At 47.4% G+C, this 25,624-nt stretch overlaps 1 protein-coding gene across 2 annotated transcripts in view; it reads left to right on the forward strand.

Annotated features, from left to right (window-relative positions):
* Positions 1-25,624, forward strand: part of OTOG (otogelin) — a 98,897-nt gene that overhangs the window by 20,109 nt on the left and 53,164 nt on the right. For both annotated transcript variants that reach the window (XM_030829330.1, XM_030829331.1), the window contains 11 exons: positions 1,398-1,530; positions 2,450-2,627; positions 4,304-4,428; positions 5,310-5,522; positions 6,960-7,152; positions 8,778-8,852; positions 9,091-9,134; positions 10,600-10,753; positions 18,654-18,761; positions 23,615-23,753; positions 25,360-25,494. In XM_030829330.1, the coding sequence (XP_030685190.1) occupies positions 1,398-1,530; positions 2,450-2,627; positions 4,304-4,428; positions 5,310-5,522; positions 6,960-7,152; positions 8,778-8,852; positions 9,091-9,134; positions 10,600-10,753; positions 18,654-18,761; positions 23,615-23,753; positions 25,360-25,494 (1,497 nt within the window). The remainder of the gene's footprint in view (positions 1-1,397; positions 1,531-2,449; positions 2,628-4,303; positions 4,429-5,309; positions 5,523-6,959; positions 7,153-8,777; positions 8,853-9,090; positions 9,135-10,599; positions 10,754-18,653; positions 18,762-23,614; positions 23,754-25,359; positions 25,495-25,624) is intronic.

Raw genomic sequence — 25,624 nt, forward strand, 5'->3', positions numbered from 1 at the left:
ATTTTAAGGCTCTGCATAAGCTGGCCTTTACCTACATCTTCAACCTTTTAAAAAATTATTTTTATTTTTTATTTTTGTAGAGACCGGGTCTCTCTATGTTGAGCAGGCTGGTCTTGAACTCCTAGGCTCAAGCGATCCTCCCGCCTCAGCCTTCAAAGGGCTAGAGTTACAGGGGTGAGCCACTGTGCCCAGCCTTGAACCTTATCTTAAACCACTTTGCCTGATGGGTTCTGGTCCCTCTGGTCTTCTTTATGCCATTGAATTCATTAAAGGACTTCCCGTATCAGAGCTTTTGTACAAGTTGTTCCTTTTGCCTGGATGTCTCCTTCTTCCTCTTCTCTCTTTGCCCAGCTAGCTTCCATGCATCCTTCGGATTTCAACTCAAATGTCACCGTTTTGTGAGCCTTGGTTTTCTAATCTGCAAAATGGGGATGTTAGTAATACTTTCTTAATCAGATTGCTATGAGAGTTAGGCAAGTGAATATATATAAACACATTTGAACAGCACCTGAACATACTAATTCCATATGAAAGTTAGTTGTTGGTTGTAATATCATAATAATATTGTGGTATTATTATGGCTTTTATTATTATGATAATTTTATGTTATTATCATTCCCTAGGAAGGCCTTTCCTACCTCTGCAGACTAAGTCTGGTTCAGTCATATGCTTTTCTAACACTCCACACCTGCTTACAGCACTGATCACAATTATAATTGAATAATCAACTTTATAATTACTTATTTAATGTCTGTGTCCCACACAAGTATGTAATTTCCATGAGGACAGAAACTTTGTCTTATCACTGAATCCATAAAGTCTGATACAGTATGCCTTGCACATAGTTGGTGTTCAGTTAAGTGTTTAAATGAATGACTGTGTGGATGTTTTCCTGTGGCGGTATAAAAGGGGCCCAATGTGTGACCGTTTTACAGATAGAGAACCTGAGGCCCAGAGAATATTACCTAATTTCCGGCCTGCCTGTCAGTGGAGTGCAGGATGTGACACATGAAATGAATTGTAAAAACACCCACAAAGGGATGAAATTAAAGTTCTGGGTTGTGATGAGGTGGGGGAGGCCAGTGTTTCTCAGGCTGGACTCTGGGCCATCTGGGTTCCATCTCTGCTCTGTGTCTTTAGATAACCTGAGAGTTGACTATCATTTTTATTAGTGTTATCCCATTCTGCTACTAACCTTCTCCAACCTTAGCCTCTGCCTGCTCATTCTCAGGCGAGGGCATTTGGTTGGATGATCCATGATATCTTTGGGGCTCTGTCTGTCATTCTAAGGAAACTGTCTCTCAAGCTAGGCTGGGGTCTCTGTCCCTAGCGGGCTCTGTTGTATCCAGCAGGATGGTCAGACCCACACTGCCCCATTGACCTTTCTATCTCTCCAGAACCAAGACGGAGCCTGTGTCCAGTCAGTGTCAGTGATTCTGCACCAGGACCCTCGGAGGCAGGTGACCCTGACCCAGGCAGGGGATGTCCTTCTGTTTGACCAGTACAAGATCATTCCGCCATACACAGATGGTACGGTTTGGTTTGGGGTGGACAACAGACCTAGTTGGGAACTGAGGGTTTGGACCTCTCTTCCCAGGCTCCTCTGGCTAAAAGCACTGCTACACTGGCAAAAATTCATATTCTAGTACTTGGTAGGTCAGGATAGAGGACACTTTGGTTGCAAAAATGTGGACTCCAAAAATGTGTCTTTGTCCCACCTCAGTAGGACAGTGGGCTTCCTAGTAGTATGATGGCTTCTCCTAACATGAGCATATGCATGGGTGATTCCCATCCTGACTCTCATAACTTGTTTATTAGCTACTTGTTATACTGTCTGATGCCACAAGGAGCTCATGTGTAGCTCATAAGAAACACATGTAACAAAAATGGCAAAACGATTAAGAAATAAAAACCTAGCACCAGAAAGAAAGAAAAACAACAACAGGGGCTCAAGGTTGGGAGGAGTGGGGATGCACTTGGTGTCAACAGGCTGCAGAAATAAATATAAACCATAAAGGGTATAAAATGTTCTACAATAAAATCTAAAATTTAAATTTGTTACACTTGAATCTAAAATTATATCATGAGCTTCCATAATAAAACTGTGTTGTGGCCACTGTGAAGAGAATGGGTAGTTACAGAATCCTCCTTCTGCTAGAGGAGGAAACGTGTACCAGTTCCTTAGTGGGAGCAAAGCTTTAATTGGCACTTGATGCTAAAAAAAATTTCTCAGCCCAGGCTGCCGTGGGAAGTTATCTCTGGGTCCTGATTTCATCACTGAACAGGGTTTCCTCAAGCCTCCCCAAACCAGCTTCATGGCAGGCACGGCTTCAGTGGGGGCGGAGACTGGGCCGGGTGTGGGAGTCTGAGCGGGCCAGGCAGGTGGTGGTCGTGGGCGGGGTGTGTACTGGCTGCCCTCTCACTCTCCCCTTTCGGATTCTGTGCCCAGACGCCTTTGAGATCCGTAGGCTGTCCTCCGTGTTCCTGAGGGTGAGGACGAACGTAGGCGTGCGGGTGCTCTACGACCGTGAAGGGCTCCGACTGTACCTGCAGGTGGACCAGCGATGGGTGGAGGACACCGTGGGCCTCTGCGGCACCTTCAATGGCAACACGCAGGACGACTTCCTGTACGTAGCCCTGCCACGGAACCGGAAGAAGAGGGGAAATGGGCCCCTTAGGGCTGGGTATCTAGAGGCACTGCCTAAATGTCTCTCCCGTGGGCCTTCACTGTGCCCAGCATGCACCATTAGTTATTTATTTCTCTACATTTAAATTTAAGTATGTTTCTTTAAAGCAGCGGTTCACAGTCCTGTATGTGTGGAATCACCTCAGGAGCTTGTTAAAACACTGATTCCTGAGTCCCGCTCCCCAAGATTTAGGGTGGACTCAGGAATCCTATTTTTGATAAGCACCTGTAAGATTCCAGTATGGGAGGTCTATGGGCCATACCTTGAGAAATGCTGTTTTAGAATGAGGTCTTAAAACAGGGACCTCAGGCTGATTTGGCTCATGGTTTTGTTTGTTTTAATTGAGGTGGACACCACCTTTAGGTGTGTGTAAGCCCCTAGTGAGCCAAGGACACTAACATTCCCACTTTCTAACCCACCAGGCCAGTCTAACCCATGTACCTTTCCTACCTGGTACTTGAAGGCTCTTGAGTTTGCACCCCGTGAGCCTCCCAATATTCAGGGAAAGGCTGTTTTCTATGAGCTGATATATTTGGGCACAGACATAGGTTAGGAACTTAGGAAGGTTCCTCGAAAGGAGAACAAAGGGTTGATTTTAAAGGCTGGAGATAGGTCCATGCATCAGGGGATGCAGAAGGAAACAGGGGAGGCATTCTTTAGCCAAAAAAGATAATTCAGATTTGCTGTGAAGAACAAGAACAAAATAAAGCTCAGAGCTTTTCAATGCATATATATTTAAAACTGTGGCATTCTACCATGCTTTGCCTAGTAGGGCTGATGTTAGGGTAGCTGGCCAAATAGTAGGGGGAGACCTTGGTTTAGTGTGTAAGCTGTTTGCCACTTTCCTAAATGTAACTTCTGGGTAGGAATATTGCCCTACATAATATGAGTGCGCCCATTGCCTCGGAACAATATTTGGGCATGGTGGGTGCCAGGCAGAACCTGCCCCCAGAGAGACCATGGCCTCCCTCCGCTCAACACCTACACCTGGGTTTGGTGACTCTTGGAGACTTGTGATGTCTAGGGAGCATGCTCATCCCCCTTCCCCCCTTCACTGCCCCTTGTATGACAGTTTCCTACTGAGAGAGTCAAAGGGCGAGCCAAAGAGTTTTCAGGAACTGCCCATGGAGAAAGGGGGAGGAAAAAAGTCTTACCCCCATGGTGTCTGATACTCTTCATGATGTCCCTGTTTCTTTTTCTGACCTGAAGAGCTGGGGGTGGGGAATGAAGCCATATTCATTCCCCGCCCCAAGTGTAGGGTCCTAGCTCATTTTGAGCCCTTTTGGAGCCTGTTAAATGTGTGTGTGTGTGTGCGTGCACGCACACACATGCATGTGTACATCCATAACTCTATGTGTTTGAATGTGGCTGTGTGGACCACCTTGGCTATATGCATGTCTGGCATATATTTGTGCTCTGTGTGTGTGTGTTGAGAGTGTGTGCGTATACATGTTATATATTTGGGTGAGTACACGTGCTCCTCTGAGTGTGTGTATATGGATGTGTAGATTATGACTATGTGTGTGTACATGAGCAAGTTTTACCTGGATCTATGCTATTTGTGTCCCTGAGTCCACATGGGCAAGTGTGTGAATATAGCTATGACATGGCTGCAGGTCTCCAGTGGGTGTACCTGAGAGCACCCCACAACTTTTTGGCAATTCCTGGAAAACACTTTCTGCTTGCTCCCCGCTGGTCCCTGGCTCCCCTCTGGACCCCTGTGATGTGCACCTGCAAGCCGGTGAGTTGGCGGGGAAGAGGAGAGTCATGGTTGAGTGGGGTGGGGAGGACTGCTTTGGGAGAGATGAAAAGGGAACTCCAGGCAGGAGAGTGCTGGCCAAATTTGTAGGAGTGATAAGAAAAGGAGGAGCAGCAGGGAGGGGAAAGGAGAGACAGTGAGGGCCAGGCAGGCAGGAAGCCTCATATTCTTCCACTATCAGATATATACACACATTTTTATATTGGCTTCTCCATCTCAGGGCAAAAGCGGAAGTCGGCCCCATGGCCTCACCAGGCCCCACCCTCTGTGCCCATGCTCTCTTTCTCACCTCCTACTCTCACTGCCCTCTGCCGTGCCCCAGCTGCCCTGGCCTCCTTGTCGTTCTTTCTACACAGTCAGGACTGCTCTCCTCTCCAGGACTTTGCACTTGCAGTTGCCTCGCTTGGAATGCTGTTTCTGCAGACGCACTCATGCCTCAGTTCCTCACTTCTTTCAGATTTGTGCTCAAACCTCACTCCCTCACTGAGGCCTTCCTGACTGCCTGAATTCAAATTGCAGTTGCCCCTCCTGCCTCGCCTCATACACCCATGCTGCTTCTTAGCTTTCTCTCGCTTCTTACCTTCTTCACCTTTGAAGTTTCTATATGAATTTTTTAGTGACCGTCTCCTTTGACCAGAATGTAAGCTCCAGGGATTTTTGTCAAGCTGCATATTCACACCCAGATGTACTAAACCACATCCATACCTTCCCAGCCAGCTGTACACTGAAGTAGCTGCCTACATGCATACTGCGTGTGCACACACACACACACACCCCTGAGCCATGGGGAGGGAGAGAGGCTGATCCTGGGACACCAGGTAGACCCACCCCTGACTGCCTGGCTCCTGTTCTTCCTTCCCAAGCCTCCTACTCAGTGCAGGCCTGCAGTGTGCTCACGGGGGAGCTGTTTGCGCCCTGCTCTGCATTCCTGAGCCCTGTGCCCTACTTTGAGCAGTGCCGCAGGGACGCCTGCCGCTGCGGGCAGCCCTGCCTGTGCGCCACGCTGGCCCACTACGCCCACCTGTGCCGGCGCCACGGGCTCCCCGTTGACTTCCGCGCCCGCCTGCCAGCCTGTGGTGAGTGCCCCGCCCATGTGAGGCTGAGCTGGAGGAGCCAGAGCTCCAGACCTGAGTGTCCCCTGCCCCTGAAACTCTACACTGGGATGCCCTCCAGTCTCCTCCAGCCTGACTGCACCCAGAGCCTGGTTCTCCTCCTGCGCCCTCCATCTCTGCCAATGGCCCCCGTCCCCTCCATCACTCAGGCATAACACCTGGGACCTGTGACTCAGGACTGCTTCTGTCACGCTTACTTCCAGTCCATCTCAAGTCCTGTCAGTCCTGTTAATCCCAAATTCACCCACTTCTCACCACCTCCGCCACCCTAGTCAGAGCCACCTTGCATTGCACCTTTCGAAAGACCACTGGCTGTTGCCTGGGGTTTGAGTACACACACGACTTCAATGTCATGAGCCAGCCCCTACCCATCCCTACCCTGACCCTGGGCTATACTCCTTCCCATGTCTTCATCACCTCTGTGTCCCCAGCTCTAGCACAAGGCCTGACTCTCAGTAAGCTTTTAGCAAATGTTTGTTGAATAAACGAAAAAGGCACTGTACTGGGAGTCAGAAGGCCTGAGTTCTATTCCAGCCCTGCAGGTGACTTGCTGTGTGTCCCTGGGCAGGGCTCTGATACTCTGTGAACCAAAGTTTCCCCAAAAGGGATTGGACAGGCCCGCTGGATCTTAACCCTGGCTGCATATTAGAGTTACCATAGGAACTTACAAAAGATTCACACAACTGGGCCACATCAAGTGTCAATGAAGGCAACATACCTGGCAGTGGGGCCCAGGCATCAGCATTTTCAGAAGCTCCCCAGGTGGCTTTGATATGCAGCCTGGGTTGAGAACAGCTGAACTTGATGGTCTCAGTGGATCTACTGGATCCCACAGAATGTAGGAGACTCTGGGTTGGGGGGCGGGGTGGGGTGGGACGGTGGCCACACAAGGAGAGGGCAGTCCTGAGTCTTGGGACAAAGGGAGCAAAACAGGCTGCTAGAGGGAGCACAGTTGATATCCACAACCTGTGTGTGACACAGCCAGGGGAGTGAGGGGGTGGGAGTGTGTGTGTGTTTCCACACATCTGGGCTCATGCATGTCTATGTGTGAGTTACAGGGTGGGTGCAGGGCCTTAGCGGGTGGTGATCTCTACCCCTTCCCCAGTATCACTGCCTCAGAGGAATGCCTTTTGGAGGAAAGGATCTGCCAGTGGTTTTCCAGGCCGAACTTGGTAGAAGGACCCACCTGCTGCTTTGTTATCCCAGTGTGTTGGTAGGCAGTGGGACTCTGGAGTCAGACCTGGGTTCGAATCCCACCTCTGACCTTGACCTGCTATGTGACCTCAGACAAATGTCTTAACTTCTCTGGATCTCCATTCTCCTCATCAGAATGACAGCCCCACTCCACACAACTGTGGGGATGAGGGAGACAAAGCGTGCCCTCCCCCCCACCCACTGCAGCACTGTCCTGTGAGGCCTCCAAGGAGTATAGCCCCTGCGTGGCCCTGTGTGGACAAACCTGCCAGGACCTGGCCAGCCCTGAGGCCTGTGGGGTTGATGGTGGCGATGACCTGAGCAGAGACGAGTGTGTGGAGGGCTGTGCCTGCCCTCCGGACACCTATCTGGACACCCAGGCTGACCTCTGTGTCCCCCGGTGAGTGGGCCAGCTTGATCTCTGAGTTGGGTGGGAAGGTGAGGCCAGGGGTCTCCAGGGCATCTGAGACTGGGGAACCTGGCTGGGCCTCTCGTGTCCCTGCTTCCCCTCACAGTTGCAGGCCAGGTCTTGGTGGGTAAGGTGGGTGGGCTCCCTCCTTGGGGTTTCCCTCCCAGATCTCTCCTCAGCCTTGGCCTTTGGGCCATTCTAGCAGCTTCCTCACAAGACACAACAACCCCACAGAGCCCAAGGGCCCTCTCTCTCCTCATTCTCCTCTCCTTCCACAGAATTTATTGACTTTCTGGTATGTTCCAGACATTTCTAGGGCTTGGGAATTCAGCAATGAACAAAGCAGAGTTCAGCCCTCATGGAGCTCACATTCTAGGGTTGCAAGACAGACACATAAATGAACAGACACTTAATGGACAGGTGGCAACAAGAGCTGTTGAGCCAAGTAAGGCAGAGTGAGAGCAGGGAGTCCCGTTCCTGGTGTGTTACTTGAGGTGGGCCTGGAAGTAAAGCCTTTCTGCTGAGGTGAGGTCTGAGTAGAGACCTGAGGGAGTGAGGAAGGGGGCTCCAGGAAGAGGGGGTGGCCCAAGGCCCAGCTTGTTCTCAGTGTAGCTGGAGGGCAGAGCAGGAGGAGGATAGTGGGAGGCAGCGACCCCATGTGATCTTGGGGCAACTGGCAAGGTCCTTGGTCCCCTCCAGGCCTCTGTTTCTCCATCTGTAAAATATACACATTTGATTGGTGGTCTTCAAATGGTGGCAGGGCTGGAGAGAGGCCCCTTTAGGGTAAATAGGAATCACTCTTAGGCCTTCCCAAATTACAGAATCCTCCCTTGAGATCCAGATGTGTGCCTGGCGGCTCTCACCCCTTGATGTTGAGTGTTGCCAAAGAAGGGGGTCTGTGTGGCTTACGCAGGGAGAGGGAGGTGGTTGTTGAGCAGCACTGGAGCTGGAGGAGTTTCGGCGTCCCGTCCGTAACTCACTGCCCTGCTCCAAGACCTGCACGTGCCTATAATCGGCAGGTTCTGTGGGAGTGTGTGAGAAGGAAATGTAGACTTTGCCCTTAGATGACCTACACAAAAGAAGAAAGACAGCATAAGAATCCCTACCTTACAGAATCCCTGCGAAGAATCAATGAGATAATGTATGCAGAGGGCCTGGCTGGATGTCCCTAGCCAGAGGTCAATGTACTCAACAACCAGTGCAGCACAGGCACTGAACAACGGGAATAGATGCTGGGCATGAGTGACCGGGACACCTGGGCCAGGATGCAGCACCAGCTGAATATCTGCCCCGTTCCTGACATGGTGTGGGCTCAGGAGCTGTGCTCCTGTTCTTACTGCCCCTCCCTTCCTGGCTGCAGGAGTGTATGGAGACCAGTGACTCCTTGTCTAAGCTTGGTGCATGGCTCTGAATCTGGGACCCAGCCGTGACCTCTATCCCTGGTGCCAGGCTGGCTTTTCCGCTCACTGGAGATGTGTCACATGTCACTGTAGATACCATTACTTTTCCCTGTGTCCTTATGCACCTGGTTGGCTGAGGGTGGGGTCCCTGTCCTTTGCAGTCTCTGCCCCAGCTCCTGAGCCTGCTCACCTTTCTTCACTCCCATTTTTTTATAGGAACCAGTGCTCCTGCCACTTCCAGGGAGTAGACTATCCCCCCGGAGACAGTGACATCCCCTCCCTGGGCCACTGGTGAGCTCCATAGGTAGCAGACTTCTTGTCCTCTCTTTAAAGGGAGGCTGCTGACTGAAGACAGTGCAGCTGAGTGGAACTTTCCGTGAAGGGACACCCAGCCCTGCTCTGTGCAGGGAGGGGGAAGTCAGTGAGGATATCTTTCTGAAATCTGCAGTGACCCGAGTGCAGCGACATGGGGTGTCTGGGTCCTGCAGTGACTGGGTCGGCTAACCCCAGGGACCCTCTTTCTCTGCAGCCACTGCAAAGACGGAATCATGAGCTGTGATAGCAGAGCCCCAGGTAAGGGTGGCTGGAGGGGTGGGGCCCTTCTGGGGGCTCCACATGGTAAAGGAGAATGGGGAGTGGAGCACTGATCAGGCTGTGGCGAGCCCACTCCAGGTTTTGCCCTACATTGGGCCTTCTGTACTCCTTGCCCTCTTGGCAAAGACTCCAGCTTGGAGGCTGGCACCTGAAGCCCTGTCCGAGCCTCAGCCCCACCCTAGTGGCTATCTCTGCTGCTTGCAGAGGAGAGGCTGAGACTTTGTCTTCCTTCGGGGCAATGATCTGGGGCAACCATGTTGGGTATTTGGGCAGTTTCTTGACTTCCTTTGGGTCCTGATTTTTTCTGTCTGAGCTGTCATGTATCTACTGAGGCGGACTCTGCCCAGGAGAATGCTGGGTGTGGGGTCACAGAGGTGGGCAAGACAGCCTGGGCTTTTGAGACCCTCCTAGGCAACAGAGATAGGGATGGGATGGAACAGTGGTGGTGGTGGGGAGGGGGGTTAACCTTTGAGAGGCTGTGAGGTGGAGTAGGGCCTGGGGGCTGGAGCATTCAGGGAGGGCTTCTGGGGTGGAGGAAGGGATCGGAGAATAATCATACAGTAGGTGGTTAGGAGCAGGCCCTCCAGTATCATCCAGCCTGGGTTCAAATCTTCCCAGGCACTCACTAGCTGTGCAGCCCTGGACAACCCACTTTACCTCCCTGGGCCTTCATTTCCTCTTTGGCATATAACCTAGATTCCTGCATCCTCCCCATGTTTTGTGTATAATCCTGGAAGCGCTTTTCCTTTGGTCACTTCTGGCTTTGGATTTCTGGCTCTTTGGGACTTTTATCTCACCTCCTATGCCTATCTATGCCTTTCTCTCTGGTTCATCCCAGCCTGGGCATGGAACTCAGCTCTGTTTTATTAATTTTCCTAAAAAAGATCACTCATACAGTATGAATGTGTGGGGCAGACCTTACGCAAGGCTCAGGGAGAGAGGGTGCGTTCATGTCACAGAAATAGTGGTAACAGGGCAGTGACTCTCCTTGTCGTTCAGAGTCCTCTGGCCCCCCTGCCACACTGGTTGGTCATCCTCTTTCTAGCCCCTCTCCTGGTCCCTCTGGGGCACTTCTCACTTTATGATGATTTTGGGGAGGAGAAGTGGCTTCACTCCATTATTTGGGAAAATGGGGGACAATAATACTTTCTAGAGTTGTTGCAGGATTCAATATGATGATGCAGGGGAAGCGCCTGGAGCAGCCTGGTATGGAGGACGTGCAGTGATGGGTCCTGGTGGCCACGGTCCTATTGTGTGGCACACAGCACACATCTATCCTTCCCTCTGTGAGGCGTATCTGGGAAACCAAGCAATGCCCAGGAGCGGCCAGGGAGGGAGGAGGCTTCCGAGCCCGTCTCTCCTCCATCCTCCAGCTGCTGCGCCTGTAGCCCAGGAGCCCATACTGAGGCCCCAAGGCCTCGGCTCCCATCTTCTTCTCTTCCAGCTGCTGCCTGCCCAGCAGGCCAGGTCTTCGTGAACTGCAGCGACCTGCACACGGACCTGGAGCTGAGCAGGGAGAGGACGTGTGAGCAGCAGCTGCTGAACCTGAGCGTGTCAGCCCGTGGCCCCTGCCTCTCGGGCTGTGCCTGTCCCCAGGGGTAAGTATCCATGGTGTCGTGGGCCAGTGACTCTGAAGGCTGGCAGAACCAAGGGCCACAGGGTGGAGTGGGGGCAGGGAAAACATCACATGGCCTTGTAGGAAGGCACTGGCCCAGGCTGGCCAGCCACAGCCATAATGGCCAGAGAGGAGTCTGGGAAAGAGGAGAGGCTGGGGATCCAGCCTGGAGTGTGGGCTGGAGGAGGGAGAGCCCTGGCCGCTCATCTGTGAAATGGAACCATCATCAGGCCTACCACCTTAACAGGCTGCTGTGAGGAATCAGTGAGCTCACTGAGTGGGGTGTCTGGCACACTGGGCGCTGCAGTGGATTGGAGACCATTGGAGAGGAAACTCAGGTTCAGCTCTCAACCTCTTCCTCTGCACCATTCTGACCAGAGCCCTCAGGAGGAGGGCTGGTGCCCCTAAAATATTAAAAAAAGAAGACCCCACCCAGAGAAAACTGTCTCATTCCCAGGTCCCCAAAACCCTGCCATGAGAGCTGCGTGAGCCAGGCTCTGTGGGCATGCCTTGTGTGGGCTCTGTATACTGACGTGGCCCAGGGCCTGACACCCAGCTCTGCCCATTCTCATTCCCAGGACTGGGCTGAGAAGACAGCTGGCACCTCATCCCATGGCTTGGCAACATCCAGCTGTGCCCTTCAGCCTATGCAGAGATTAGTGGTCACCTGGGAGTCGTGGCCCAGGCCTGAAAGCCAAAGAAAATGACATGGGGGTCAGGGCTTCTAGGGTAGGAAGGGGAGGGGACAGTCAGTTGGAGCTTTACTGCTTCCAAGACACTTTCATGTTATTACCTCCTTCAGCCTCAGAGCATCCATGCTAGAGAGGAGGGGAGGACCATGATTCCGATTTTGCAGATGAAGAAACTGAGGCCAGGGGAAGCGTGGAGGGAAGTGGTGCCCAAAGAGCCAGGACCCAAAACCCAAGTCTCCTTACTCCAAGCCCAGCCGCTGGCCCAGAGCACGTGAGGTCCGTGATGGTCACCTATATAGCAATCATAATGTGGGTTGTGAGCCTGCCCCTTTCAGGCAAGTGTCTGAAAAAGAACCTGCAAGCAACCCTAGGCCTGACCACCTGCTGCCACTTGGGCCCCGGAGTGGCATTTGAGGAGTATCTTTGTCACTGAAGGCCCCTTGTGACACCATCCTGTGTGTACAGCCTGCCTCTCAGCCTGAGGTCAGGAAAAGCCAGGGTGTCTGGGGTCAGGAACCGAGGGTCACTCACTGCCAAGAGTGGTAGCAAGGCCACAGAGACACAGTGGAAGGGGCGCTGGACTGGAGACCGGGAGACCAGGCTCAGTTTGGCCAATGACCCATTTCGTGCTATATCAAAGGCCCTCTAAGGAGCTTACACACATGGCTCAGGGGCTTGTCAAAGTGAAATTGGTACAGTCTCAGTTTGTAAGGGAAGGGCAGGCATTTCCTACCATCCTGGAACATCCTCTTGCTGGGACAGGGATCCCAAAGATGCCCAACCATCCCTAACAACCACTGCCTAGGACCCTTGGGACCCGTGATCACCTCTGTGTATGAGAGTTCCGACTGTCTGGCCACCAGGCCCTTCTCCATGATGTATCTAAGAATCTCCAAAGAACGGTCTGTGGCTGTCTGTGTGCCTCCATATTTCTTTGAATCTAGGGTCTGAGCCAAGGGCCCTGGGGCCACTAGGCAGTGAGGCACAATGAGCACAGACTCTGGAGTCAGGCTTGAACCCTGGCTCTACCACTTCCTGATTGAGTTAATTAATTACCCTGAACCTCAGTTCCTTCATTTGTAAAATGGCACAGAGTAAACACTCTATGTGAGCAGATAGCATTGTTTCTTCTCATCTGGATCCCATGCATTTGCAAATAACCTCCCTGAGGGGTCCCTGGAGTGAAAAGGTCCCCTACAAGGTAAAGAGAGGGTACTTTGCAAATTGAAGGCACCTTGAGGACCGAGGCCAAAGCCTTGAGTCCTTGCGTGCTCTTCCCCATGATGGGCACACAGCAGGTGCTCAGAGATGCAGACAGGTCTGCTAAGAGCAAGGAGGGAGTAATGGATGGTGGGCAACAGAGAAGACCCCACAGGAAGTGGCTGGAGACAAGGCTTGGGGCTGAAGGAGGAAGGCAGTGAGCCAGCCCTTCATTGGTGTCTGATGCAATTATGAGGGAGAGAGGGGCAAGAGACCAATACTTATTGTGTTTCTACTAGGTGATAGGCAGTGTGCCCAGGCCTGTAAGATTCTCATAATGACCTTGGGAGGAAGGTGTCGTTTTTCCTGTTTTAAGCATAAAAAACAGAGGCTTAGAAGAGTTAAGTGGCTTCAGGTAAAATGTAGTGAATTAAGCACGTGTTTTTTTTCTTTCCTGCTTCCTCCCACAACCACAGTGAAATGATAATGGGGTAAAAAGATATAGATCCCCAGGGAAAAAGAGAGAAGAGTGGAAAGTCAGTAGTTTTTGAAGAAGGAATGTGGGTGGATGTGTAGAAACTGGCCTTGCAGAGGGGAAGGCCAAGGAGAAACAAATAGTACATGCATTTTGGAAAATAGTTTGGCAGTTTCTTATATAAACATGAATCTACCTGAGCACCCAGCAGTTCACCCTGAAGTGTTCATCCAAGAGGAATAAATAGAAGGGGGTGTGGGGGGAGGGAGACAGGAGGTTGGGTTGCAAGTCTGTGCAAGGAGGAGTTCAGCCTCCAGATCCCCTATTGCTCCTACTGGGGTCACACCACTGCTCCGCTGCATCCAGCAGGAGAAAGGAGAGTTTCAAGAGAAACCAAATCAGAGACTTTGGTCTTATAGGCACCAGGAGGGGTGAGATGCATCGTGGAAACAGGGAGATTCAGTGAAAAGCAAGGGAAATCCCAGCGAATGGAAACATTCGCCTCCCAGCCCAGAGATGACAGAGATTTCTTCCCTTGAAAATTGGCTGGGCCAATAGAAAAACACAACAGAAACTGACATTTTGGGAGTTTCTCAACAAAATGGTTGGTCCTCCTTAAATAGGGAGCCTCCAGTCAGCTTTTGATGCCTCACTCTTTTTTCTTTTTTTCCTTTTAGGAAGTGATGCATGATTTATATACAGTAAATTACATGGATCCTAAGCATACCGTGTGTTAGGCTTTGACAAATTGATACCTGCTTGTAACCCACACTCCTGTGAAGACATAGAACATTTCTGTCACTCAGAAAATTCCCTAATGTTGGCGCCCTATATATTCCCTAATGTGAATATATAATGTTTATCTATTCTAGACACAAGTCTTTTGTCAGTCCTTTCCAGCCAGTTCTGCCCCCACCAGCATTGCTGTGCTTCACATCAGCATAGATAGGTTCTGCCTGTTCTAGAACTTCATGTAAATAGAATCATACACTATACACCCTTCTGGGCCTGGCTTCTCTTCCTTAACTCTTGAGGTTGACCTACATTGTTGCATCTATCAGTAGTGTGTTCCTTTTTCTATCCCAGTAGTATTCCATTGTATGAATATACAATTATTTATCTGCAAAGGTGTTATATATAATAAAATGTACCTACTTTTAGTGTATGGTTTGATGAATTTTGACATCTATGTATATATCATCATAATTAAGATATATAACATTTCTATCACCAACAAAGTTTCCCTCATACTCCGGTCAATCCTACCCCTGTGAGTGCTAGGCAAACACTGGCTGGCTTTTTGTCACTATATAGTAGTTATTCCTGTTCTAGAACTTTATATAAAAAGATCCATATATATACAAACACACATGCATACACACTCACAAACCTTTTTGATCTGGATTCTTTGGCTCAGCAATAAAGTTTTCGAGATTCAAAAAAGAAAACAATTATTTATCTGCTCAAGCATTGATGGACATTTGGGTTGTTTTCAGTTTGGGACTATTTTGACTAAGGTTGCCATTTATTTCCCTTGGATGAACATTTCAGGGCGAAATTGCTGGGTCCTAGGGTAGATTCATATTTATATAAGAAACTGTCAAGCTGTTTTCCAAAGTGATTGGATAATTTTACATGTCCAGTGTATGAGAATCTGACTGTTCCACATCCTCACTAACACTTGGTGTTTTCAGTCTTTTCCATTTTTGTTATTTCAGCAAGTACATGGTCCTATCTCGTTATGGCTTTGATTTGTATTTCCCTAATGACTATGAGTAATTTTTCATATACTTATTGGCCATTCGTGTATCTTTCTTTGTGAAGTGTCTGTTCTGGTCTTTTGCGGAATTTTAAATTTGGTCTTTTTTTATTTGATTGAGTCGTAAAAATTTTTTATGTATTTTAGATTCAAGTCCTTTGTCAGGCATATGTATTGCAAATATTTTCTCCCAGTGTGTGTTTGCCTATTTATTTAGTTAACATGCCTTGAAGTATCTAAAAACTTCTGATGAGAAGTTTTAAATTTTGATAATGTCTAATTTTTTTCTTTTAAAAATCTCCTTCATTTCTGATGAGGTCTAATTTATCATTTTTTTCTTTATAGTTAGTCCTCAAGGTTGCAAAGATATTCTCCTATGTTTTCTTCTAGGAGCTTTACAATTAAATCCATTTACTAATGGATTAAATAATTAATTAATTATTATTATTTTTACAGACAAAGTCTTCCTCTGCTGCTCAGGCAAGGGTGCAGTGGTGCCATCATGGCTTACAGCAGCCTTGAACTCCTTAGCTCAAGTGATTCTCCCGCCTCAGCCTCCTGAGTAGCTAGGACTACAGGTGTGCACCACCATACCTGGCAAATTTTTTAAATTTTTTGTAGAGATGAGGGTTTTGCTATGTTGCCCAGGCTGATCTCGAACTCCTGGCCTCAAGAAATTCTCCCAAAATGCCAGGATTGCAGGTGGGAGCCACTGCAACTGGCCAGCTTTACAATTTTAGCTTTTACATTTAAGCCTATGACCTATTTAAAAGTATTATATTTTACACATGTTGCAAAATGGAGTCAAGGTATGTTTCATTTTATTTTATTTTTGATGGTCGTCCAGTGGTTGTAGCCCTATTTTTTTAAAAAAGACTTTCCTCTCCCCATGTAATTGCTTTGGCATTTTTGTGAAAAATCAATTGACTGTATACACGTGGATCTATTTCAGAACTCTTTTCTGTTCCATTGATCTATTTGTCTGTCTTCATGCCAATATCCACTCTCTTGGTTTATGAAGCTTTATAGTAAGCCTTGAAATCAGGAAGTGAGAGTTCTTCAACTTTTATCTCTTCTTTCAAAAAGTTGTTCTGGGTCTTTGCATTTCCAAGTAAATTTAGGATCAGCTTATCAATTCCTATAAAAAAAAGCCCCTGAGATTTTGAATGAAACTGTGTTGAATTTATAGATCAATTTGGGGAGAATTGGCATCTTAGCACCAGTAAGTCCTCCAAACCACAAATATGGTATTATTTTCTTATTTATTGGTCTTCATTAATTTCTCTTAGCAATATTTCATAGTTTTCATGTAAAGGTTTACACATTTTTCATTGAATTTTTCATAGGTATTTTGCTGTTTTTGTTGATGTTATAAATGTTATTATTTTATTAATTTTCCATTTTTTAATTGCCACAATATAGAAATACTGTCGATTTTCACATATTGACCTTGTATTCTGCAATCTTGCTAAATTCATTTATGAGTTCTAGTGGCTTTTTTTGGGTAGATTCTTTAGAATTTCAGTAAGTGATCATGTCATCTGTGAATAAATATAGTTTTACTTCTTTATTTTAAATTTTTACATCTCACATGTTTCTTGCCTTATTGTGCTGTATTGGACTTACAATATACTTTTGAATAGAAGTGATGGAAGTAAAAATCATTGCCTTTGTCTTGTTTTGGATAAAGCAGTCAATCTTCTACCATTAATTCTAACATTTGCTGTAGTTTTTTTGCAAATGATCTTTATCAGATTGGGGAAGTTTCTTTTTATTTCTATTATGCTGCAAATTTTTTACAATAAATGGGTATTGAATTGTCAATTGATTTTTTTTTTTTTAAACAGAGTCTCACTCTGTTGCACAGGCTGGAGTGCAGTGCCTCAGTCTTGACTCACTGCAACCTCCACCTCCCAGGTCCAACTGACTTTTATGCCTAAACCTCCAGAGGAGCTGGGATTACAGGCATGGGCCATCACATCTGGCTAATTTTCGTATTTTTAGTAGAGAAGGGGGTTTGCCATGTTGGCCAGGATGGTCTTGAACTCATGGCATCTCCCACCTTGGCCTTCCAAAGTGCTGGGATTATAAACATGAGCCACCGCACCAAGCCTGTCAATTGATTTTTTTTATTGGAGTATATGATATTTTCCCTTTATTTTATAAATGTTGCAAATTACATTGGTTGATTTTTAAAATCTTAAACCAGTCTTACACTCCTGGGATAAACCCTAGTTGTGACTGATGTATTATTTAATATTCTATGGTCTGTGGTTTTCCATACTTGAGATGTTTTTGTCTGATTTTGGTATCAGATTAATGCTGGTCTTATAAAATGAGTTTGGAAGTATGATTTCCTTTTCAATTTTTGGAAGAGTTTGTTTAAAACTTGTATTATTTCTTCCTTAAGTGCCTGGTAGAATTTACCAATCTTGGAAGAGTTTTAACTTCAAATTTAATTTCTTTAAAGATATTGGGCTAATTCAGTTTACCTGTTCCTTCTTGGCTGAATATTTGTAGTTTGTGTCTTTTAAGAAATTTGTCCATTCCATCTAAGTTGTCAAATTTATTCACTTAACATAGTACATAATATTTCCTTATTTTCCTTTTACTATCAGTAGAGTCTGTAGCAATATCTCCTCTTTGTTCCAGATATTGGTAATTTGAGTATTCCTGTCCCCCTTTTTATCATTCAGTTTAGACAGAGTTTTGTCGATTTTATTGGTCTTTTCAAAGAACCAGCATCTGGTTTCACTGATTTTTCTCTATTGTTCTGTTTTTTATTTCACTAATTTCTCCTCTTATATTCATTTCTTTCTTACTACTTACTTTGGATTTAGTTTGCTCTTGTATTTCTAATTTAGAACTTTGACTTTAATCCCTTCTATTTTACATCCTGACCTGGATATCTGGCCACTTCAGAAGCCCTCAACCCCATTTTCTGTCTGCTCTCCTCAGTGAGGCGTCGTGCTGTGCTTGGGTTCCATCATCCTGTACTATAGTGCAGAAAGTGCTTCCAGGCAGAAAATCTGGATACAGGAGCCACTAACAAGAGACTCCTTTGAGTATAATGCCTGTAGCACCCTTTCTTTTTACCTCTTTAACCCACGTGCTTGTATTCTTTTGAAAAATAAAATAGGAAGGTTAAGTAACTTGTTTCAGGTAGATCCTGGATTTGAACAAAAAATTATTTATTGCCAAAGTTTGTGTTCTTAGCCCTGCCCCAGGCTGTATCCTGTTGATGCCTGATCTAGCATGATGCTATGGCCTGAGATCTTTAATAAATGCCCTGAGACATCTGTGGCTCCGGCCTGGGAGTGGTCAGATTTCATGGAAACCAGACTAGAAGACGGCAGCAGTGCAGCTTTGGGGCCTGTGGTCTGAGAGCTCCATGAACAACCTGGTTAGGAGGGTCATCACCCATATCCATGGCCTGTTCATTAGTATACAACTAGTGCCTGAGGAGCAACTGGCATCCACCTGGTCAGTGGGGCTGTGGCTGGTAGAGATAAGCCTCGCTTCTTGATGGATGACAGAGACTCAGGCTGGGCCTAGTCTGTTACTGGTTTTTCCAGTTACCAAGGTCCCTCTGAACCTCACTGAGCAGCAGCAGGATGGGCAGTGAATACACAGTCAGTCTCTTCTAGGGTAAATGCTGGAAGCCACTTCCGAGCATCCAGGTTGAGTCAGGGTCCTCCACAGATGGCAGCTATGGGAAGGGTGTTCTCCTGACCGCCTGCTTGCTGTGTCTCTACAGTCTGCTCAGACACGGGGATGCATGTTTCCTGCCAGATGAGTGCCCCTGCACTTGGAAGGGGAAGGAGTATTTCCCTGGGGACCAGGTGATGTCTCCTTGCCATACCTGGTAAGTAAGGGTCCCAAGCAGGCTTTGCTTTTTTGCTGGGAGGGGGCATGGATATGGGCGCATAATCAAGAGTATAGTCTAGCATTCCCATTTCATTATGTTTGTATTCATGTTGTGTGTTTGTGTGTTGTGTGTGGTACAGGGGTTTGTGTACACATTGAAGTATATGCATACAAAGGAATATTTTTGTTTTTACATGAATGTGTTTGTTCAGTCATGTATATGAATGTGTATACATGCATATTTGTAACCATGACAATTTGCATATTTATATGAACATATGAGTGTGAGTGCAAATCCAAAATGCACATGTGCATATGTGAACATGCATGTACATGGATGTATATAAAAAGGCAGGCATTCACAAATCTCAATATGTCAGTGAATATATACAATTAGAAATTTGTTTATGTAGACAGGTGTGTTTATATATATTTTTGTGCATATGGATCATTTAAAATGTGTGCACATGTATGTGCAAAGTGTGTGGATATATGTTTACAATGGCTATACGTATTTGTATTCACATGTGAGTAAATATCGGTGTAAGTGTGCATTGTGTTTGCCTGTGAATGGGTACATTCTTGTGTATGAAAGTACGTGTGAGGGTATTTGTTTAGTAATGTAAGTGTGCATATGTGGGAGTGTGTGCATCTGGATTGGATTCTATGGAAACAGACCTGGAGCTAGTTCTGCAGGGCCTGTTGTGGGCCACACAGTGGTGGGTAGACAGTGGGTAGGCTCAGCTTTCTGATAGAGAGAATGCCGGAGAAGGGGATGAGAAATGATAAACGTGCCCTGATGCTGGAGAGCAAACCCACTCACTGTTCCAATTTCGAGAACGAGCTAGGGGTGGCCTGAGGTGAGCAGGAAGCCCCTGGCACTGAAACTCCAGGGCCCAGCAGAGGAGCTCAGAGAGGTTCTATCTCAGAGACCCATCTGGCTTGCTGGAGCATGGCCCCCAGTCCCTGTCCCATGCTGGGATTGAAACCACCCTGTTTCTGTGGCCTAGAGGAAGGCCATAGTGTTTCTTTCTGTGTTAGAAGCAGGGTCATGGTCAAGCCCATCTGCTCCAAGGCCGGTTTCCCCAGATATATCAGAGTGTACTTGTAGGGTCAGAGCCCTGGCTGGCTGACCCCAGAAGTCCCTGGGTATAATGTTAAGACACAGATCTCTGCACAGGGTGTGTGCTCATTTTTTTTCTTGGGATTTTGTGACTGTGGTGAGCCAGAGCTGACCAGGGATGCCAGGCACATGAGGTGAGAGACTGGGGATGGCTGGCCTGGATTTGCCTAGGGGTGCTCAGGCCCTGAGAAGGATTCACTTCCATCAGTTCCCTGGACTCCAGCCCCTGTAGCAGCACCCTCACCCTCAGGCAGGGGGTAACTGAGTTACATTGAATCCTCTCCTGTGAGTGCATTGTGCTCAGAAATCAGATCCAAGGCAGAGGTGGTGAGGAGTCTGGAGCCAAGGTCGAAGAGCTGGGATTATTTAGGATTTGGAACCCTGACACGAGGAGGCATCTGCCTTCATAGGAGAGGCTGACTGGCCATAGGGTGGATGTCCTCTCTTCCATAGAAAACTAGGAGATAGATGGGGAAGTTTTTACTTTTTAACTCAGTTGTAAAAATTCTACCTCCTAACACATGGACAAACCTTGACATTTGCCCTCGAAGGACCTGCCACTGTGGCCCAGATGCCAGCTGCTCTCCCATGGGGAGGTGGGTGCTGGAGATGTGTTGCGCTGGTGTAACTCGAGCATTTGCTGGGATCTCTTTACCAGGATGGAGCCTGGCTGCCCATCCCTTCCCAGCTCTACATTCCGTGTAGCCATGGTTGGCAACATGGTCAGCCACAGTGGGAGTATTTCCAGCAGTTATGCATTTATGGATGAGTCATAGGTCATGTTGGTGGGTGAATGACAGGATGGATACATAGGCTTAGGAAGCCGCATGGAGTCAGTGCATGACTGAGCCTGTCCCTCACTGTTGCTATCAGACACAGAGCCCTGGGTCATGCCCCTTTACTTCTAAAGATTTTGGCACTGAGCTCTGTGACTCTTGCCAACCCTACTCCTTCTCTAATTCTTGGAGATTTTAGTATCTGTTTAGAGGTGCTTCTAGTATCTCCCAACATCTCAGATTCTTCATCCTCTCTCTTCCAAAGATCTTTCTCCACCCTAGTGGAGTGAGAGGTCATCTTGTAGATCTTGCCATTCCCAATAACTCACCCAGCCCATATCCCAATGCGTCTCACCTCACCTTCTGTCTTTCTACTCCACTCCCTCTCACACCCTGACTCCCTCAATCCTGCAACCCCACCGGGATTTCTCATCCATGATCCCTACCACCTCTCTGCTGCCTCTCACCCCTTTGATGTCTCCCCTTCCCTTTTACCTCAACCTGTGGTCCAGAACCATAATCACTTCCTTGAATGCAGCCCCACTTCTATTCCTCCTCCTGCTTTGCCCTACTTGTTTGGCAAAACCACAACCCTGGTGACACCCACACCTTTACTTCCTTTGTACCTGCATCCATGCAGCTGAATGCGACTGGAGGGATGTGCAAAACCCGGCTGCCAGCTCTCGTTTTAAATTCATGGGCTCAGAAGGGTCGAAAAGGCCCTTAGAGCTGATGGGCTCTCGGACCGTATTTCCCGGGTCTCCTTTGCTCTTTCATCACACTAGATAACTATTCCACTCTTTCTCCTCTCTCCTCAAAGCCCTGACACCTCCTCCCCTCTTATTCTCAGCTGATGATCCTGCTTCCTATTTCTCTGAGGAAATTAAAGCCATGAGAAGAGAACTTTCCAGGCTCTGTACCCATGTATTTTGCCTGTACAACAGATGAACTAAGTGTCCGTGTTCCTATCTAAAGTGAAGTTTCTTCACTTGTCGTCTGGGTCCTAGTTCCTCACTTGCCCTCCTAAGGGAACCACTGCAGCATCTCTCCCTCTTTTCTCCCATGTAAACAATTTGCATTCTCTACTGGCTCATCCCTATTGCATAAAAATATATCGTTTGAAAAACTTCCAACCTCCTAGGAACTGCTCCATTTCTCTGCTCGTCTTTTATCGCAAAACACCCTGAACACTTTTCCTATACTTGCTGTTTCAGCTTCCTGTTCTCCCATTCCCCTTTAAGCCCTTTCGGTCAGGCATTTTCCCCATCATTCCATCGAAACTATTCCTACTAAGGTCACCAGTAACTTTCATATTGCCATATCCAGTTAGCCTTTCTCAGTCCTCACCTTCCTAGACCTGTGTGTGGGCAGCATTTGACACAGTTGATCACTTTTCCATTATTCCCTCCTTCTTGATACTTTCATTCCTGTGGCTTTTGGGACACCACCTCCTCTTGCTTTTCCTCCGAACTCTCTTCCTGTTACTTCTCGGCTTCCTTCATTGGTTCTTCCTCTTCTCCAACCTCTTGTTATTGGAGCGGCCCAAGGGACCCCTCCTTCTCAGTATTTATACTCACTCCCTTGATGAACTCTCCCAATCTCATGGCTACAAGGCCCATCCATAGGCAGAGGACTACCAGATTTCTACCTTTAGTCCAATCCATACTTCTCAACTCCAGGCTCACACATCCAGCTGCCTACTTGACATCACCGTATGTATGTCTAACGCAGGTCTCAAATTCAACATGTCCAGAACAGCACATCTGATCTTCCCCCTCAAACCTGCTTCTCCCTCAGCCTTCCCCATCTGAGCTGATGAAGACTTCATTCTCCCAGTTGCTCGGGCCAAGAAACCTGGAGTCAACCTCGAGTCTTGTCTTTCACTACCCATATCCAACCTGTCTACAAATCCCTTTGGTTCTACCTTCGAAATACACCCAGAATCTGACAACTTCTCACTCTTTCCACTGCTGTTACCCTGCTCCAGGCTGCCATGATCTCTTCCCTGATGTGCTGCAGTAGCCACTCAACTGGTCTTTCTGCTTCCCCTTGACACCCTTGAGCTTAGGCTCAGTGCGGCAGCCAGAGTGGAACATAAATCACATAGTGTCATTCCAATGATGAAGTCTTCCAATGCCCACCCCCCTCATTCCTAGCAGGAGCTAACCTTCCTGCAGTGGCCTTATTGGACCCATGTCACCTGACCCTCCATTGCCCCTCTGAATTCCTCTTCTACTCTCTTGCCCTTGCACTCTCCATTCTAGCCATGTTGTCTCCCGAGTGTTCCCCACAGACTTTGGAGAGACTGTACCCTTTGTTTGAAACACCCTTTTTCCAGATGCCCATGGAGTTAACTCTGTCACCTCCTTTATGTCTCTACTTACATGTGCCCCAACCACCCTATTTAAAATTGTAACCCACTCCACCCGCATTCCCAGTGACCTGTATCCTGCTCCCCCATAACACTCATTGCCTTCTAATGCGCTATAGTACATACTCGCACTGCCTTATTATTTTTTATTTAGTGTGTCTCTTCTCCCTCTAGAATAAACATTCTGAGAGGCAGACAGTTTTCTTTTTGTTTTATTCACTGAAGTATCACAAAATTTTGGAATAATGCCTGAGATATGGTAGGCACCTAATATTTGTTGAATGAATGGGTAAGTGAATGAATGGAGGGGTAAAGGGAGTATGGACTTTGGAGTTAAATAGATCTGGGTTAAACATCAGGTCCATTATTTATTGGCTGTGTTTCATAACCTCTCTGAGCCCTGGTGTCTCCTGCATGAAATTACAATCCTGCCCTCCAGGGTCCTGTTAGAGGTTGGTGTTTGTTGACCTCTTTGCCGAGGGACACAGTGCTCATGCATTCGATAAGCCATGGCTCTGTCGTGAGTATTCAGGTATGGGGTAGGTGTGCCCTGCGAACTGGTCTGGGCATGTGTTTTTCAGTGTGTGCCAGCGGGGCTCATTCCAGTGCACCCTCCACCCTTGCGCCTCCACCTGCACTGCCTATGGTGACCGGCATTACCGCACATTTGATGGGCTCCCGTTTGACTTCGTGGGGGCATGCAAAGTGCACCTGGTCAAGGTGAGTTCCCAGATGTTTCTGCCCAGTTGGCTCCGTGCACAGCTGTCAGGGCACTCTGGTGCTCTGGACTCCAGTTTGATGCAGGATTGGGTGGTGGGGGATCTAAGCCCTGAGGCGGGGCTATCTAGAGACTGGAAGAAGTGCTGAGGCGCAAGCTCAGGGCTGGATGGAGCTCACCAGTCCTGAGATACCACACTGCCTGTCTGCTCACCGTTATCATCTTGCTCTATTGGGTCCCAATGCTTTTTCCTGTCTATAATAGCAAGAGCTAATGCTTTTTGAGCTGTATTATGTACCTAGGGGTCTATTGAGCCATATTTTGTGGATTATTTCACTTAAATATCACAGCAGCTTTACAAGGTAAAGTTTATGGATCCCATGTTATAGATGTAACAATTCAGGCTAAGGGAAGTTAGGTAAGTTGCCCAAGGTCACACAGCAGTCAGTGGTAGAGCTGGGGTCAAGTTTGACCAAGAAATCTGACTGGAGAGTTGGTGTGCTTAAAAGAGTCACAGGTTATAATTTTCAGCTCACCTGGAGGAAGAAAACTGGTGATGTGGGGGGCACAGTAAAGGCAGGATCCCTACCCCAGGAGGAATGGGCACTGACGTGGTGGAGGAGTGTCGCCCAGGGGACATGGTTTTGCTAATAGCCTATCTCATCTTATAAGGGTAACATCAATAATAAAAATAACATATAATAATAACAATGACAAAACCTTTTATGGAAAGAATCCTACCTATAGGGCAGGCACTGTCCTAGAGTCTTTCACATAATTGCAGTAACTCCACAAGATCAAGATAATTGACCTCATTTTATTTAAAAAGTTTTAAAGGTTAATGCAGTGTATATTAAAAACAAATATTCCCCTTCCCATTTCTTCTGTTCCTATCTCCCATTGAATAACCACTCCAGTCAGGGATGAATCCTGCAAGAACATTTTTCTGCGTGACATGGACACATGCACACACACACGCACTTTGTTTAGTTTATGTGAATAAGATTCTACAATGTGCTTTTTTCACTTAAGAGGATACCTTGGACTTGATTTCATGTAGTTGGTACACACTTTTTTCTTTTGAACAGCTGTGTAGAATTCTACAGAAATAATGCCCTCTAGTTTGCTTTATTTTTTCCCCATCGATGGACATTTAGGTTGCCTCCAATATTTAAATGCTGCAGTGAATACCTGTGTGGATGTATCCCCAGGTTCTTGAAGTGGAATTGCTGTATAAAAAGCTACATACATTTAAAATATTCGATACCAGCAAATTCCCCTTCAAAAAGCTTACACTAGCATCAAGGATGTATGTGAGACGGTGCCTCTTCCCCATACCCTATCAACACAATCATCCCTATTATATATTTTTTAATACATTCATTCATCAGATATTTTGGGGAGTCACTACATGTTAAACACTGCACTAGGCATCCAAAACCAGAACAGCTTCAGAGAACAGAAGTCGCCCAAAGTCACACAGCTCAGCTAACGCAAAGTAGAGGTGGATTGAAAGCCACTCCGGAGTGCGTGTTCCTCCACCTCTGTACCTCTTGGCAGGATCTCCTTTCTCCCTTGTTTTACTGGACTCACTTATTCTCTCCTCAGAGCACGTCGGATGTCAGCTTCTCTGTGATTGTAGAGAATGTGAACTGCTACAGCTCTGGCATGATCTGCAGGAAATTTATTTCCGTCAGCGTTGGGAACTCACTCATTGTCTTTGATGATGACTCCGGAAAACCTGTAAGGCTCAGTGCCTGTGAAGGTTGTGTAGACAATTTATAGTTTACCAGGGGTTGGGGCAGAAGAGGGCCGAGGACTGGCTTCCTTACCATAGCAGTTTCTCTTGGAGAGCCACTGAGTTAGGAGCCCA

Source organism: Nomascus leucogenys, chromosome 15 (genome assembly GCF_006542625.1).
Source record: "Nomascus leucogenys isolate Asia chromosome 15, Asia_NLE_v1, whole genome shotgun sequence".
NCBI classification, from domain to species: domain Eukaryota; kingdom Metazoa; phylum Chordata; class Mammalia; order Primates; family Hylobatidae; genus Nomascus; species Nomascus leucogenys.